At 34.0% G+C, this 18,544-nt stretch overlaps 1 protein-coding gene across 5 annotated transcripts in view; it reads left to right on the forward strand.

Moving 5' to 3' along the window:
* LOC149476743 (uncharacterized) overlaps positions 1-15,273 on the forward strand; it is a 105,317-nt gene extending 90,044 nt beyond the window's left edge. For 3 of the 5 annotated variants that reach the window (XM_089711130.1, XM_089711127.1, XM_089711128.1), the window contains exons 2-7: positions 7,303-7,522; positions 9,663-9,792; positions 10,460-10,575; positions 10,939-11,038; positions 11,311-14,587; positions 15,041-15,273. In XM_089711130.1, coding sequence (XP_089567256.1) covers positions 7,442-7,522; positions 9,663-9,792; positions 10,460-10,575; positions 10,939-11,038; positions 11,311-14,570 — 3,687 coding nt within the window. In that variant the 5' untranslated portion in view covers positions 7,303-7,441 and the 3' untranslated portion in view covers positions 14,571-14,587; positions 15,041-15,273. The remainder of the gene's footprint in view (positions 1-7,302; positions 7,523-9,662; positions 9,793-10,459; positions 10,576-10,938; positions 11,039-11,310; positions 14,588-15,040) is intronic. The other 2 variants (XM_089711125.1, XM_089711126.1) reach the window with 1 other exon arrangement.
* The last annotated feature ends 3,271 nt before the right edge of the window (positions 15,274-18,544 follow it).

Genomic DNA, 18,544 nt, shown 5'->3' on the forward strand with positions numbered 1-18,544 from the left:
TGAATTTGAATTTGAAGTGATTTAAATAACAGATCTTTCATTTGCGTTAATATAAGTAGGTAGTCATTAATTTCTGTTGTTGAGGGTTTTATAAAGACAATTAATATGTTGTTTGTAATATTAAACTAAAAACTAACAATGTGAGACTGAAGAATTGTTTGTTTCTCGACAAACGAACTTTTGACTTTGGAAACTTTGGTCTAGTAAAGTTACGTAGAACATCAATGTAATAAAAATAAATTTTATCTTAGGTCCTACTATCGAATCTTATCGAAAAACCAATATTTATAAACATATACAGTTAAGTTTAAAAAAATACATATTCAAGTAAGTATCTTTATTAAGTAACTATTATATTATTTTCAAATATAAATTATATGTAAGTACCTTATTTGTGTGTGAAATGATTTATACATATTTAAACCATAAATTATTTATTACCAATAATGCATTCAGGAAATACAGCACTTATAAAAGTTATATATTTGAAGTTATCGCTCATAAACGACAAGCAATTAATTGTTATCAGCAATCGATATCAGACAATTTGTATTGACGAGTATAATAAATTATTGATAAGAATATAATAGAAAACGCAAAAAGGTATAATAGGCGTTTGGGATCTTATTTATTTATGTTCCTTTAAAATATCTTAGGTTTAATGTTACTAACTGATAATATAACTAGCATTCCGCCCGCGGCTTCGCCCGCGTTTTCAAAGAAAAACCCGCATAGTTCCCGTTCCCGAGGGATTTCCGGGATAAAACCTATCGTATCTCTCAAGTTGGATCGAACTGCACATGGTGTGCGAATTTTATTATAATCAGTTAAGTCGTTTAGGAGTCCATTGAGGACAAACATTGTGACACGAGATTTATATATATTAAGATAGTGTATTAGTTACAGTATTAGTGTAATTCCGTATGACGGGGTAAATGCAATTAGAACATAACTAGTGATTGATTAAACAAATATGAATACTATTTTTACCAAACCCGTTTATTTTCACGCGATACCTTAGCGATACTTACAATATAACGATGCTCTGAAGTGGTAACTATTCACAATTTTCCGAATTACGGTTGCGGTTTTTTTGATAGATATAGTTAGGTTTTAGACAAAGTGGGCGAAGCTGCGGGCGGTAAGCTAGTATAAATTAAATAGCGGCCAGCTGCGTAGTAAGAAAGAAAGACATGTATTGTCATTCAAAACAAACAGTAGGTACCAATGTTTTATTATTAATTAAAAGATAATACTTAATGCGATAAGTATTTTATCAAATGAGTATAGACATCTGATTTGTATTGAAAGTACCCTTGAAAAGTACAGCAATCTTATTTTAATACCTATACTACAAGCTTTCTACCCGCGGCTTCGCCCGCTGTGTCTAAAACCTAATAAATTATACATATAAACCGGCCTCTTCAATCACTTTATCTATAGAAAATTGCATCAAAATCAGTTGCGTAGTTTTAAAGATTTAAGCATACATATGTATATGCGGACAGAGACAGCGACTTTGTTTTATACTTACTACTCTATGTAATAATGATGGATAAAAAATATTAGAAAAAAAAAACACCAAAGGAATGCACTAAATTCCGCACTAATAAAAACAATCATAAAAAATTATACTCATTGCATGCATATTTTGTTCGCACTCTACATATACAGTTTATAGTGAAATTTCCGTGGCTCCCCTATGTCTGTATGTTTATCTGTCACCCCGTTTCCGGTGTGTCGTATCTGGAACAATTGTGTTTCAAAACAACGCACGGCTTTGTTGTGATTTTGTATAGCACTTGTTGAATGAATTTAAATATGTGATATTGCAGTTCTATGCAATTTTATAATGCGAACTTTTATTCGCAGTCTATTTGAATATAATAAAGAGCTTTTTTATAAACTTGGCCACATTGAGATTTTCTCCTTTAAGACGGATTTTAAACGCGATTTATTAAAGTGAAACTTTTATTATATCGTCTCAAACTTTTTGGTCTGTGTAGCGCATGTCGCGTGTATCGCGGCTGCCGAGTAGGTATACCTACTCGGCAGCCGACCGTCACGCGACATGCGCTACACAAAGCAGTGTTCGGAACCGTTCGAACAGTTTCACTTTTACCGTGGTTTCATAAAACCACACAACATTTTTTCATTATATTATTTATCGACGTTTCGCACACTTTGAAGCGAGCAAATCTAATGAATAAATCGCGATTAAAATCCGTTAAAATCTTTAATTTCTAGACCATCAAATCTATGCAGTTCTAATTATAATAAACCTTTATATTTATTATTTATAGTACTATTTGTAGCATACTCTATTTCAAAGGCGCTTTAACTTGCAAACCATAGTTGCAAACATGTCCACATCGCAAAATTTACATTCTGTGTTTCAATTACACGAGTTAGGTTTCCAATTTTCAAATGTCATTGCATTAATAGAATCTAGCTCTCACGAAAAATGTCTAGTACACGTCAGGCCAAGAAAAATGGCAACAAGTTAATTAATTCATTTGTAATAACATCGGGATTCCACGCAATTTGTCGCTTGATTAACTTTACACATAGCTGTTATGTTGTTATGCGATTTTGTTATAAAGGCTGATTACCCAAGACCTGAAAGACAGGAAAACTTTTATATGGAAATATGAAAGCATTAATATTGCAAATTATGGACGGAAAGGCTTATGAAAATGTCGTTTGAACGTGATTCAAACCTAATAAATGGGATCCGTCTCGCAGCTCTATAATTTATGTTCGCTTTGATCATAGCAAAATATAGTCGACTTACTTTACTTACAGCCTTGTTATATACAAGGCTGTAAGTATGTAGGTATAGTGAGTGTTTTACATAACATTTAATTTAACCCTTGAAACGTTTCATTTATCGTGGCTGTACATGCTACGTCACAGAATGTAAACACGCAAAACGAAGTGTCGAATAGCTTAAAAAAATAATGAATGAATTATCAATTAACATTATCATTTTTTAATAATTGACTTTTTCGCTATTCTGTACATTCTGTCGATAAGACTATTGTCAATGTTAAGTCTTATAATATAATCTATTAATATTTCTTTGCTTACGTATTGTTGTCTGAAAGATATAACTTAATTCACTGGCCCGTAACGAAATATAACTGATTTAAAGTTTTAAAGTGCTACATCAATAAACAATAAGCATCTAATCAAAAAACTATTAGTCACAAAAATACCACAAGTTTTGAACTGGTTTAAGTTACCTTACATATATCGATTTCAACCAAAGGAAAAACGAGTACAGACAGGTGCGTCACCGTTGCGTACTTGGAGCTAATTTTGCAAGTGTGCGCATCGCTGCACACGAAACAAGCTATGTTCTATCATCGTACAAAGTAATTAACAAGCTGAAATCTGTGAAAATGTTGCTAGTCTTTCGTGCGAAAAGCACTTAACAGATTTTCAACTGAAATAAATACATTTTATTTATAGATATGTGATTTTTAATCGGAAAACGACTAACATGAAAAGTTTATTTTTTTATAGAGGGAAATTGTATTCCGACATTTAGATTTATAAGTATTGTATATCTAATTTTTTGTTAAAATATCAAATCAAAACGAACGTTTATAATAATTATGTTTTAACAATAATCATTTCCTTACATAAATATAACAAAAGACAGACGTATAAATCAAGTTAATTGCATTATATTATTTTTTCTCTACACGTAAGAAAAACGTAAGAAAGTTGTTGTAACACCCATGCAGTGTATCGTTACAAATTGCATTGAAACTCGTCAATGTTTAAATAAACGGAAAAGCAGTTGAATTCGGATTTGTAACAAAAATTCGAAATGAAAAATATAATGTATTGCTGTCGTCACGCAAGCGCTACATGCGAGCGGTAATTTAATAGTGTACCCGTTGTTTTGACAGCTAGTGTACAGTTGATATTGTGTTTCAAGGCAACGCGTGATATTGAGTGCTTCAAATGGATTGTGATTTTTAGTGTATAACGTTTGCGAAATGTATGTCAATAGTCTTTGTTGTTGAGTTGAGAATATGCGTATATATAGGTTAAAAATATGTAGCAACGGTACGGATTGTTTCTGTTTTTATGTCCGATAGTGCAGTGGGAAGGGTAGAGAGACAAGAAATTGTGAATTTGAAACCCACGGATCGAATGAACTTCAATAAGTTTTAAAACTAATAAACATTATAAATTACTAGCTTTCCGCCCGCGGCTTCGCCCGCGTTTTCAATGAAAAACCTGTTCCCGTAGGATTTCCGGGATAAAACCTATCCTATGTCCTTTCTCGGGTATCAAAATATCTCTATACCAAATTTCATGCAAATTGGTTCAGTAGTTAAGGCGTGATTGAGTAACAGACAGACAGACAGAGTTTACTTTCGCATTTATAATATTAATATTGATAATGATACCTAATTATTAGTCTTTAATATATTTCGTACTTGATACGGGCTAGTACATCCGATGTAACAATTGAGCAGGATGGCTGTATAATTTTTCTCGACGTTTTTTTATTTACATATTCCTATTTTTTCTAATGTTATAGTTCGCATCAAAAACAATTTTGGTCAGGGACATCGTAAATAATACATAAATAATGTTTTATTTCATTGAAATTTTAATACCGTGTATGCGGAGTCATACTTCTTAAAGAGGCTTAAGGAATACGATTAACATTTGACAGGGTCATCATAATTCTCTTAGTTGAAGCTTACCCAAGGTTAGCTGTTCCTAGTTTAGATATTACTAGCTATGCCCTGCGGTTTCACCCGCGTGGCTCCGATCTGTTGGTCTTAGGGTGATGATATATAGCCTATAGCCTTTCTCGATAAATGGGCTATCTAACACCGAAATAATTGATAAACAATAAAAATATAAAAAGAGTGTGTACCGAGCACGTGTCAGAAGTGAAACTTCTTTGGCAAGATTCAAGATACCAAAATCGTCGCCTCACTGACGTGACGATATTGCCATGACGCGACCTTGAAATTTCACTCTCATCGCGCCTACAGAAGTTTCACTTCAAAAATCTATTTCTTTAGAACGATAGCAACAAAAATAATATTCCATTGTTTTCACTATAAATTCAATTAAAAGAGAAAATCAAACAACAATGCAATCTCAAATAAACACAATTATCCAAACGATTAAGGATTAGTTCCTTATATATGTATATATAGGTTAATAATGTATATAGGATTACCTATTTTTATAAAGATAATTGATAACATAGAGGATATATCAAATAATCGATTGCGCACGTACGTACAGATAATTATTTTATAAATACATTTAAAATCAATGTTTTCGAAATAATTACCGGATCCTAAGCTTATTTATATGTCCATAATAGATTTATTAACTAATTTATTGTGATTTAGAAAACACAGGATGTAGTTACGATTTTATGAATGATTTTATCATTCCTTAAATTTTTGCAAAGTAATTATAAATATACCGGATGCTATATTTATTTATTAATCATAAAAGGTCAAGAACAAGCGATAGGCCTATTATGTTATTATTTTTAAAGTTGCATTTTTTTTAACTGAATTAATTTAGGTAACTAGATATGTAAATAAATCTGGGTGCAAAAGTATTTTTTTCTTGCTATATAATTTAAATTCTGAACTGTTTAAAGCTCAAACAACAAGACAATTAATCTAGTTTTGCATTCTAACTCAATCATTTGTCTACAGGTGCATATAAATCAAACTAACATAGAGCCTAGGGCTAGAGCAAAAGCATTCTTTCGTGAACTTTTAGTGTGAACGAAAACTTGTATTCAGTATTGTTCAGTATTAGAACATTGCATAGAATCTTTTCGAACGTACTAGGAGCGACGAAAGAATGCTCTACATTTGTTTACACTAAAATAATTTGACATAGTGGGATTCCGTGGTGGGATTACAAAGAGCATTCGCTCGTTTGATGTAAATAGATCGTACGTCGAAAGTACGACGATTACATAAATTTTATTTAAATTCAAGTTAAGTCAATTATATTCAAATAACAATATTCGAAGCAAATATAGAGCTAACGTCAGTGTCAATGTCGAGATAACAGATTATCGGATAAGCTTATCCGTTTGGAACGGTAGAAAGTAAAAATTGTTTATAATATGATATGAAGCATAACAAAATAGATTTATTACTCTCTTTTTACTATGTTTGTTAGCTAAAGTTAGTTTTGGTAGGGTAACCGTGTAAAATTATTAAGTATTTATAATTTTACTTGTAAATTATTTATATAATATAGGTATATAGTACTTAACCAGTATTTTAAAAAATTTTAAAAATTGAATAAAAGCAAAAAATGTCTCTGGAGTCTGGACTATAATCCAGAGGTGGCGCGAACACCCTGTGATGGCGGGTGCCTTTTAAAAAAAAAACCGTGTAAAATTTGTTTTGATTTTGTCAGATCGTAGATAATCTTATATTTCAGCCAAAACTGCTCAGTAGTTTTTGTGAGAGGAACGAGTATATATTCATATGTTTCCACCTATTTCCACATTTATTTCAAAAGATATATCGTAAAGTACATATATCACTTATAGCTATAAAGTTTTTACAATGTTTTAATATAACATGCATAGGTAATTAAAAATGTCTTTCAAAAGTCTGTTCTTTTTTTGATCAAACCGATAATTATTTTTTAATAAATTACACGCATAATGTTGCAATTATTATAATGAAATATTAATAGTGTCAAAGGACATGTGCTAATCGAGGTTAAACTTTAATTCCCTAGACATGTAAAAATCGATTTAGCGAAGGACACTTGTTATATAATTATTACTTCATAATATTACTCGTACGTGCAAGTTAATTATAAAAAATATTTAAAGAATTATTTTCTTAAAAGAAAAGTATTCATCTCCTACCTTATAAAGTTTGTAGTGTGGAATTTAAAAAATGAAAAGAAATTTCACACTGCTCTATTCATGCGTTTTATAAATATAGAAGACGTACACTCCAATAATAATACCAAAATGTATATTAAAAAAAACATACGACTAAAGCAATTTTCCAAATTGAAATAATCGAGTACCTACGCCTTAAAATCAAATAATAAACATAGCATCAATGACGTCACATTAAAACATAGTCCATCATATGAATGCGATCTACTTTCAATATGCACTCCACTATCACGTTTTATGAACGACACTTGAGATAATCGATGTATCATTATCTATACATTATCAGTTGATAATAAACACGTCTGAACACCAAATATGGGCATATTTATAAATAAAAAAATCATATTTTTCCTCTCTCATTTTAGGATAGATAGTAAGTTTAACATGTGATAAGTGCGTAAGAAATAATAACTAAATGTAAAATAGTGAAGTATGAAGTAGTAGTAACTTGTGTGAAGTAGTAGTAATGTGTAAAAAGTAGTGAAGTTAGTGAAATAAGTGAAAATGATGCTCTATGTGACTAGTGCGGGGAGTGACGTAGTGAGGCGACCACCGAGGCGGAGGTACATCAGCGCAAATATTAAGGTTTGTATTTGAAAACAGAGCAAACATAATATTATCACAGTATTACCATTATTTCCTACAGTAGTGCGACGAATGTACTTGTGCAGAGAAACGGAGGGGAACTGGCGGGGGTCGGGCGACGCGGGCCGCGTAAAGCAAACACGCTTAGTTTGCTTTACCTAGCGCGAAAGGATGACGCAGTCGTATTTTTTGTGTAATAATTTTATTATACATAGGTACTTACATATTCTATTATGGCGCGCACAAACTGTTCGGTTTACGGATGTAAATCTACATTGAAATCCCAGAAGGAAACAATATTTCAGAAAGATTGTATTAATTGTATCTGTTGAATTAAAATCAAAGCTATGTACATATGTTGTCCTCATTATTTTCTAATCAGATTGTACATCCCAATGCGAATGCATTACTTAGTTAAATGTTATAATATACAATTAAGAACATCCAAAAATAAAGTGTCCACGTAAATAATATTTAGCAGTGCAATATCTGTAATTATAAATTTATGAACAAATAATTACATCAGATTTAATACTCGCAATTATTTTGAATGTACATATGAATAAAGATTTCATCATAATATTAATAATCACAATTGTTTTATTTCCCATTTGTTGCAACCCTAGCGTATTTTCGTGTGGCAGCGTACGCTGGCGGCGGCATCGCGCGACATCAAAGGCGATTCCTTACTGTAGGAAATAATGGTAATACTGTGATATTATGTAGTAGTCAATAAATGGAATCGTTACATAATATATACTACTTCAACTTGTGTTAGAACTTAGAATTAAGGCTCTTCACTACATAGTACATATAAAACAAAGTCACTTTCTCTGTCCCTATGTCCCTATGTATGCTTAAATCTTAAAAACTACGCAACGGATTTTGATGCGGTTTTTTTAATAGATAGAGTGATTCAAGAGTAAGGTTTTAGTATATAATTTATTATGTTTCGACAAAGCGAGCGAAGCCGCGGGCGGAAAGCTAGTCAATCAATAAAATATAGTCATAATCAACTTACAAATAAGTTAGTGACGAATGACTATATCGTTCCAGTGTGTTTTTTGCGTTAAATAATTGAATAGGGAGAAAGAAAGGAGATTTCATGATATATTGCACAGTAACTAAAGCAAGATTACTTAGTGTCCTAAAGGATACAGTCATCAGCAAACAAAGATGCGTAAATAATAAAAAATAATGTGACATATTCAAGTGATTCTTTATTGAGTATAATATACGTTGTTCTCTACTATAAAAAAAAACAAAGTGCCACATACAAGTAGACGTATTAAACCTAACATATATAGATATGTAAATAATATATTCCTCACCGCTTTCACATTATGAACGACGCGTAACTAGAGCCTATTCCCGAGATACCAACAGCGATAGGTTTCACATTACAAATATATAAACTACATAATATTAATTTAGATCGCAGAATGACCATTGGATTTCTATTAGATAGATATAGTATTAGTTATAATATATAGGTACATAAATAGAAATATGTACTTATTCAGAAGTTCTTTTTAATACCAAGAGTAGTGTTGTATGAATTATACTAAGAAGTTTCATCATGATCCAATGTCCATTTTTCAATGGAATACAAGAATCTATTGTTAAGATATTGTGTTTTGTAGAAGTCTGTCTAATAATAAGTTAGAATACCTGTAAGTTACACTGCATTCAATAACACACTTTTTGTGTACTGAAAAAGCATATTCGGTCGAGTGTTTATTTCTAGCTAAAAAACTAAGTTCTGTATCATTACAAATAAAATAATTTTGTATCCAACCTATATACTATAATATTCTTAACTTTTAGAACCTAGAGATAATGATTCGATTAACACAAGTTGAATCTAATTGAGCATATCTTTTTCTCTAGCCATCTTAAATATTGTTACTCCATTTACAGAAGTTTTAGTTCTTATCGACTCATAATGCCAATTGTCTATAACTCTAAAGTTCTTTATCCCACAGCCCACTCCATTTCTTTGAATAATTCTAGTTATTTTCTTTGAATAAGTCTCTATTTTAACAGTTGAAATCTTAAATAGTAATCGCAATCCGAGAGCATTTTGTACACTAACTACTTGAACTTGGTAATAAACTTTATTTTTGTTTGTTTATTTCAGCGCCACCATGCTGGTATATCGCAGTCGTCGTGCAGCGACGGCTCGCTGCTCAGCGTGGGCTCCTCAGAGATGGACGAGGACAGCAGCAGCGGACACCACCACGACAGGAGCGACCACTCCGACGCATATAGTGAGTTTTATTTACTTACTAGCTTTCCACCCGCGGCTTTGCCTGCGTTTTCAAAGAAAAACCAACATAGTTCTCATCCCGTGGGATTTCCGGGATATGACCTATCCTATGTGTTAATCCAAGTTACCCTCTATATGTGTGCTAAATTTCATTGTAATCGGTTCTGTAGTATTTGCGTGAAAAAGTAACAAACATCCATCCATCCTCACAAAACTTTCGCATTTATAATATTAGTAGGATAGGATCTCTCTCTCTCCTTGTCTTTCTCCGTCCACTGTTGGACATGGGCCTCTCCTAAGGCACGCCATTTGACTCGGTATAGGATAGGATAAATAAAATAAATAAAGCTTTATTTGATCCATAAGATACAGTTATAGTTTCAATTACAATTTAAGTACAATATTAGAAGAGTTTAGATACTAATCAAGATAATATAATTTAATAATGTTAATTTAAGTACTAGGTAGGTTATATGGACCCCGTACGGGTAAAAGCCTCCCCCAAAGAATGCCACTTGTCCCTGTCTTGGGCTAAGTTCAGCCAATTTCCGCCAGCAACTGCTACTATTTCGTCAGCCCATCTGGCCCTTGGTCGACCCGATAGGATAGGATAGGATGTTATAATGATAAAACCATCGAGCCACGTCTTATTTCCAATTATTGTATAGACACATCGGAGCCGCCGCCGGGCGTGGCGCCGCTGTCGCACTCGGCCGCGCGCCACAAGATGGCGGTGCGCCCGCGACGCACGCACGGCGCGCCACGACGGAAGAAGACCAGCCCCGTGAGTTGTTTATTGTGTTTATGTACTAATGTAATTGTTTTGTTTGGCTAAAAATATCCGAGATAAAATAATTTTAAAGTTGAGTAAATCTGTCAGTGTTGTAAATTGAGCGAAATGCATTTATGTAGACTAGGCTTTGATTATTAGATGTTCTAAGCAATTGTTTGTTTGCTATAAGAAAACTTTTTTTTCAAATAGAAAGTAGGAGTCACAAATAGTACCATACTAATACTATACACAAAATAATATACTTTATTCTTACATTTAAGTATTGTCCTATTTTGCCCTAAATGTGCGAAACAAAAAACCTTTTCAAGAACTATTTGTTTACTCTATACTAATTTATTATGTTATGATTTCCAGATTGCCGCCTCAGCCTTGCCGATAACACCCGAACTGAACGAAGAAATGATACGAAGCACTACTCCTGAAGTCACTCTCAAAAGCTCAGAAGTCGTTACTGGTGTGTATAAAAAACATTTATAGTTTGTTTCTTATTGATCACAGTACCCATACACAAGTCAATATCTTGTTAAACTTTATATTGTCACAAATTGAAATAATACAATTTGTTATCTTGTTCAACAAATTATAATCTATCTTACAATTTATAAACCCCTCCAGCACCTATACTATGACTGTGATATTGTTTTATTACAAATACTTTATCCTATTATTTATCTCTTTTCTATTCTATTCTTGCCCAACAAATAATAGTATTTTTTCTGATTCCAGAATCATTCTCTTCATCGACAACTACGAAGCATCATATGATAGTTAAGGAGCAGCACCAACAACTGACGCGCGAACTGAACAAAGTTCTCGAAACTCCCAGCGATACTAAACTCAAGTCCTCCTCGCTACCTCCTGGGCTAGCTCTCAGCCAAGTCATGGGCCAATCTCCCGCTAAACTCAGCATAGCAGAGTCCAATACACCAAGATCTTCCATCAAAAGAAGTAAATCAAGCACACAAGATCAACCACTAAGAGAAAGCTCACCGAAAATACAACCCGAAACTCAAGTCCAATATCACTCAGAGGAAAGAGTCAACAAGTATCGCACGGACAAAAAGTACGCCGATGAATCTTGCCTGGAGAAAAAGTCCAAGTCGGAGAAAAAAATCGAGAACGAAGTCATAAGATCTTCGAAGAGAGAAGAATCGTTTTTCAGTAGATTGCTGTTGCGCAAGAGTGGCAAGAAATCCAAGAAAGACCAAACGGATGGAGACGGGGAGGTAAAGAAGACTAAAACTGACAAAGCGGGTCAGTACAAGAGTCCAGAAGAAAAGGGTTTCTATACAGAACAAGCGCAGGGATTCAAACCCGTACCCGCGGAACGGCCCCACAAATCTGCAGGACAGAAAGCCTTCGCGAACCAAATGCACAAGCGACTCGACAACAAAGGTGCCTACGTGCAAGACGGTGCTTACAAGGACGTATACAGCGCTGCAAAAGTGCCCGGAGTCGAATATAACATAACTGATCTCAAAATTGCCGAAGAAACCGACAAACTGTTGAACATGGAAATGAAGAATCGATTCAGTAGACGCGACGAGTTCTGCGAAAAGATCGAAAAAGTTAGAACGAGACAGTCGTCGAAGGAAAACGTTGAAGAAGGGAAACGGGAGTCGTTTAGTTTGCACCACGATAAATCCAAAAGGCCCGCTTCTGTTCAGCGGCTGATAGATCCCTTTTCGTCAAAATCCTTTATTTCAAACGAAATAATGTCCAGATCGCATGAGGAAACTCTGTCGCCGTCTATAGATATGTCCGATGAAGAGCCTCAATCACGAGGAATGCGTATAAAGAACGTGCAAAGTGACTTTGTCTTCCACAGTGGCAGTATGCCCAAAAACCTACCATATTTCAATCCAAGCATCACAATATCGAGCTCCCCGCCAAAAGGAGCGGCTCACCATAGCTCTGAAAATGTAAAACACATGAGCAGATCATCAGAACTCACTGATTTCCGCGAAAAAGAGATTTTCAAACGAGAATCGTTCCATTTGAATAAGAATGAAGAGTCCTACGTCACATCCGGGCTAAGATCGTTGGGAGATGAATATGTAGAGACGCGAAGCAGTATTGGAAAGTCTCATAGCTTCCGTTATGCATCGGAATCCCCGTCTATTAGTTCCCAAGATACTCAAATGCCAAGCTTGCCAGCTATCGTTGGTATTTCTGAACCGTTGCTCGAAAGTTGGGAAGTGAATTACAGAAGAAATGTCAGCGAAAGACACGACTTATCTAAAAGAGTATCCGCTAGAAACTATAATATACTACACGGTAGTAGTGAAGCTAATTACGATAGTTTACCAAGCACTGACAGTAGCTACCTTGATAGCCTTAAACCTGATATAAATATAAACGAAGATGCGAAACTCTTCACAAACAGCATTCACATTGCAATGGATACTCATAAACGCGATAGTGATATCTCGCAAATAGAGGCTAAAATCGATGATATTATTAGTTCGCCTAAACCTAACATTATAGCGCCAATACTCAAATCCAGCTCTTTAGATAGTGTTAAAAGTAGTCCCGAGAAACCAATGGATGATAGAAGAAAAACGGTATCTGTAGAAAGTGCTTTGAGTCAAAGTGGAAAACAATCTTCGCAAAAAGAGATCAAAATTGACGCAGAAGGTTTTATCTCCGTTACTCATATTAACAAGGAATTAACGCCCGTTTCAGTTAAGAATGTAGAAGTCCCGAAAATCGTTAAGAGCGATGAAAAAATACAAAAATGTGGCGTCAGTAAAACTGGTGTGCCAGAATTTTTGAACATTCAACTGAATAGGGTCGACGCAAAGCCTGTTTCGAATGTTGTTCTAACTGCAAACGTAACCCCGAAGAAAGAACCTCAAACCGATAAAGAGCAAGAAGTCGAAAGTTTCTTTCTCACAGAAACTAAGCCACATAACGTCTCAACTAAACGAGACTCTATAAAAAGCTTCGAAAACATAAACACACAGTTTGAAGAGAAAATGACAAGTTCAACAAAATCCATAGCAGCACCTGTAACTCCACAGAGCCCAATGACACCAAAAATGTTCTTCAAAAGAAAATCATTAAGTGTAGAACAAGATAGACCTGAAAAACCGCGAGCAAATTCAGTTGGCACTGACGGGAGCTCAGAGAAAATAGACGACAACATATCAATGGATCGAAAATCGCATTCCAGCTTCGGCAGCAAATCTTCAATCCAAAGCACTGATAGTAACGAAAATAAAATACCAGACAGGCATGAAGAAGCCGTTATATACCGTAAAAAGACTGTACTCAATAGAGATTCGCGTTCCAGAAACGATGATGAGCCAGAATTGATGAAAGTATTCGCTCGAAGGTCGCTAAAATTGAAGGATTCAGAAGTTGACACACTAACACAGGAAATTGCAAACAATAATGATGCTAATGGCAATAAAATAGAAGATACAGCGACACGCAGTAAGATACTGAAAAATGAGTTTAACGCGTCAATAAAATCGAGAGACAGTGATAAGGAAAATGAGGAAAATAAGGAAGAGAGTATAGAAAACAAATTGGTTGATATCGCAGCGCGAGTCAGTCAGTTCGGAGTGCCGCATTACCAGCGGAGTGTCAGCATTCACAGCGTATCAACCAAACGGGACAGCACACCCACATTCCGAAGCGAAGTCAACAAATACAAGAAAGAAGTATCAGATTCAACACCAGAGAAAAGACTAAGAAACCGAACATTTCCTGACCCTTCCAATGATCGAGAAGAAATAAAAAACATAACAAAAAGCGAATCTTACAAAGCAGATACGTTAACGAAAAGGCCGTGGCAGAAGAAAGATGAATTCAGACTTTCAGTGGAAAAGGACAAACGTGAGATAGACAGAGACGGAGATAAGGAAAAGGAGGAAAGTGGGAAAGAGAGGGAAGAAGCTGATGCGTCGCCGCAGTTTAAAGGGATATTGCAGATGAGAGCCGAGTGGGAGAGACGGGCCAAACAGGGAATGACCAAATAAAAGGTGCTAAGTGTAAGGTAAGGATTTAGATTTATTTTTTATTTTTTATCTTTGAATCTTGCCAAAGAAGTTTCACTTCTGATACATTTGCTCGGCACACGCTCTTTTTTGAAGTGAAAACTTCTTTAGCGGCGTTGAGCACTTTTTCTGTAATGGGTATAAAATCTTAAACTCGCGTCAGGACACGTGACCGAAAAAGCGTAAGACGGATGGATATCAAACATGCTCAACGTTAATAATCAAGTTTTCACTTCTGCCGGCACTCCCGGAGTGCAACCTGTCTTTTTTGTTAATAATTTTTCTAATTAGAATTTTAACATTATTTTGTCCCCTGTTGTTTTCATTATTTACGCCAGATGGCGCTAGTAGTATAATGATATTATATTTGATAAACATCTTATAAACATTATGTAGTGTTTTTCTAGGTTTTTTGTAATAATTAAATTTTAATATAATTTTTCTGCTTTCAGGTTATGAAGGATACCTTGGTGTATACAACCGTAGTTTAAACATAGTGATAATAAGCTTAGGCTTTCCATTATTCGCAAGTTAACGTTTTATTAATGAAATAGAAGTCTACTAACGTTAAGACATGTATTTTTGAGTGTTATTGCGATCGATATAGCATAGTTATATTTTATTAAAAACAATAATATGTATTGAACATTATGAATTGTGAAATACAAATTTTATTCCTATAGTTCTTCATGTGTTTTATTTACCCTTCTACTTACTATATTATTTAATTTAATTAAGAAATTCTGGGTTCGATTCTCAGTAAATACCCCAAAAAAGCGATAGTCTGACCGAAATAAGCTATAAACGCACCTCTTGCCCATTAACTTTTACTTCCACTTTTTTTCCTTGACCACCAGGTTGTCTGGAAGAGATCGCTGTCTTAGCGATAAGACCGCCTGTTGTGCTCAACTGTGTCTCTTTCTTTTATATAATTGCTTTTGTAATTTTTATGTCCTGGTGCACAATAAAGTATTTTTGTTTGTTTGTTTGTTTGTTTGAAATAAGCTTGCCACCTATTTACATATAAAGGAAATGGCAAAATGACTATGATATTCCCTCTGTATACCAAATTTAAATTAAATCAGTTCAGAAATATCGAGCCAAGTTTAAATTACAGTTTCTTAAAATATTGTTTTTGTTTGTTGTTGTTCGCGGGGCACGGCTAGTTTCAATCATAATAATACACATCCCTACTTTATTTATCAGACAAATAAGTGGTACCTACTGAGTTTCTAATCATATTTTGAAAAAAATTACTACTACGTTTCTACGATTAATTTAGGTAATCTTGCAAAGAAACATACAATTTAAATCATATCTTTACACAACTTACCATACATCTTACTACACTAGCTTACCATACTTACTTTACTATTGTAACCGGATAAAAATAGCCTATTCAGACTATAATATATGTCTGAACCAAATATCATACAGATTCGATCTGATTTAATTGCATGAAACTTAAAAGAGTAACAAACATACATTTTTACAAACTTACGCACATAATCGCGTATCTATACTAATATTATAAAGCTGAAGAGTTTGTTTGTTTGTTTGTTTGTTTGAACGCGTTAATCTCAGGAACTACTGGTCCGATTTGAAAAATTCTTTCGGTGTTAGATAGCCCATTTATCGAGGAAGGCTATATATCATCATCCTAAGACCAACAGGAGCGGAGCAATGCGGGTGAAACCGCGCGGCACAGCTAGTAAGTAATATAGTAACAATAGCAAAATTTCAATTTCCAAATTGTACTGTAGATTAGTACTTTAAGACTGGGTTGCACCCACAGGTTGCACCATGTCATTTTAGGAAAAACAAATATGTTAAAGTAACGGTTAGGCAAAATAATATGAGTTGCGCCATTTGACAATTATTTTATAGAGGACGTCATAGTTTTTGCACTAATAACCGATCGTATTTCACCGGTTAAACCTTAAGGAGCCGTATACGGACCGCTTCAAGCAGTTGAGACCGACGGCTTGAAGCCGGGACCGCGATTTACTAACTTAAATATTTTGCAACCAAGAAGAAACACATTTTTGTATATTTATATTTTTGACACCATTTCACTAGATGGCGCTCAGTGTGCGGTCTCTTAGGATGTACCTAAGAGACCAAAGATACACTTTCAAATGTGTAAGTTACGTGCGTAAGTATGCGTAAGTGCGTAAGTATAAATTCTCAACTGTCTGGTAATAAAAGAGACCTCAAAATCCTTATGTACATCGCCATTCGCTGCCATGTATAAAATATAATGCTTCATGTCACCAAATCTTAGGGATATTAAAAAATACATCCCTCTGAATAAATATTAGCATTCCGTCGAAATGAGAAAACTTCCGCGACTTGAAATAAGAAAATTCTTTGAACATGTCGTATTTTCATATGTTTTAAATTCTTAAAAAACCTAATAAAGAGATGTCGCGAAGAGAACCCTTCTTACACACATTCTTAATTAAATTTGGGATAAACTTACTGTCGAGTAAAAGTAAATGTAACTTTTTAGCAAGCTTTTTAGCATCTTTTGGCTTTTCTTATCTAAAGTTAAATTGGTTTGTGTCTGACAGTCTCTTTAAATCTCTTTAAAATTTAAGTCATTTTACCCATGTAGGTTTTGAAAAGTTTTACAACATCGCCATAGTTACATATGTTATGGAAATTATTTTATAAAAAGCTTTTATTCATTCATTATTGTATGAAGGAATTCCTTAATGTATGAAGATAAAGGAAGCTGGTAGGTCCTTGACCGGGCACTAAGATAATTATAGTAAAACTAATATGTATTAAGAATAAAAAAATTAAAGATTTTAACGGAATTTAAATGCGATTTATTCATTACATTATTATTAATTATTATCCCGACGTTACGCACACTTTCAGTCACAGTCTCTCCGTGAACACGTTCGCTGCAAATTAGAGAAAGAGTATATTATATTATTTCATTAATAACCTAAAACATTACTTGTCGTGAATTATTCTTCACAACAAAGTTCAATTTATTAAAAAAGAATTAATATGTAATAACATCCATTTGAGCCTGCGTTATTATGCTATGGAAGGTGTCATACATAATACATATACAGGATGTCCCACTATCGGTATACTAAGCGCGAAGAGAATTGTAGTTTTGCATACGCTGATCACGTAATAAATACTTAAACAACAAAATTACGTAAAAATTTTTTGCTAAATTTTTCCTGAAAATCCATGTTTTCTTCTCTAGCTTCGCGCAGCCGGCATATACCGCTTCTCTAATGTGAGCATTTTGCCTATGAAAACATAATCTTAAACGATAGGTCACGTGCTGGTGGGAAAAATGGGCGGGTTGCTTGTTAGGAGTGTACACATAGAGTTTTAAGAATTCATCTATTTGAAAAAAAATGCGTCATGAATTTTTTAAGTACCTATTTTTTACGTACTCAGCGTATGCAAAACTATAACCTCCTTTGAGCTTAGTATACCAACAGTGGGACACCCTGTATATTATGTAGGTTCTAATAAATTTATCGTCAATTATGTAACGACTAACAAGGTCTAAACGGTTTTGAATGTGGCTTATATTATACTAGAGTAATAAATGTATGACTAAAGCTAGCGACAGCGGATTGTCGTGGGCAGCTCTATCAAGAACCAAATGCATTCAATAAACATTTATTATTTATATTAAAAATATTATATCAAACGAGCGAATGCTCATTCTAACCCAACTATGTCAAATTATTTTAGTGTAAACAGGCGTAGAACATTATTTCGTTCTTGTAAATGCGTTCTAAAAGATGAATGCAATGTTCTAATACTGAACAACATTGAATACGAGTTTACGTTTACACTAAAAGATCACGAAAGAATGCTCTAGCTCTATGTTCGTTAGATGTAAATGCACCGTTATAATATTTATAATATTCAACAATTTTCTTTCCCCTAAACGTAAAACGTCACTAACTTTTCAA

Source organism: Colias philodice, chromosome 26 (genome assembly GCF_061535455.1).
Source record: "Colias philodice isolate Cphi_HAF_F1 chromosome 26, ilColPhil1 Martin Lab GWU primary, whole genome shotgun sequence".
In the NCBI taxonomy this organism is placed as follows: domain Eukaryota; kingdom Metazoa; phylum Arthropoda; class Insecta; order Lepidoptera; family Pieridae; genus Colias; species Colias philodice.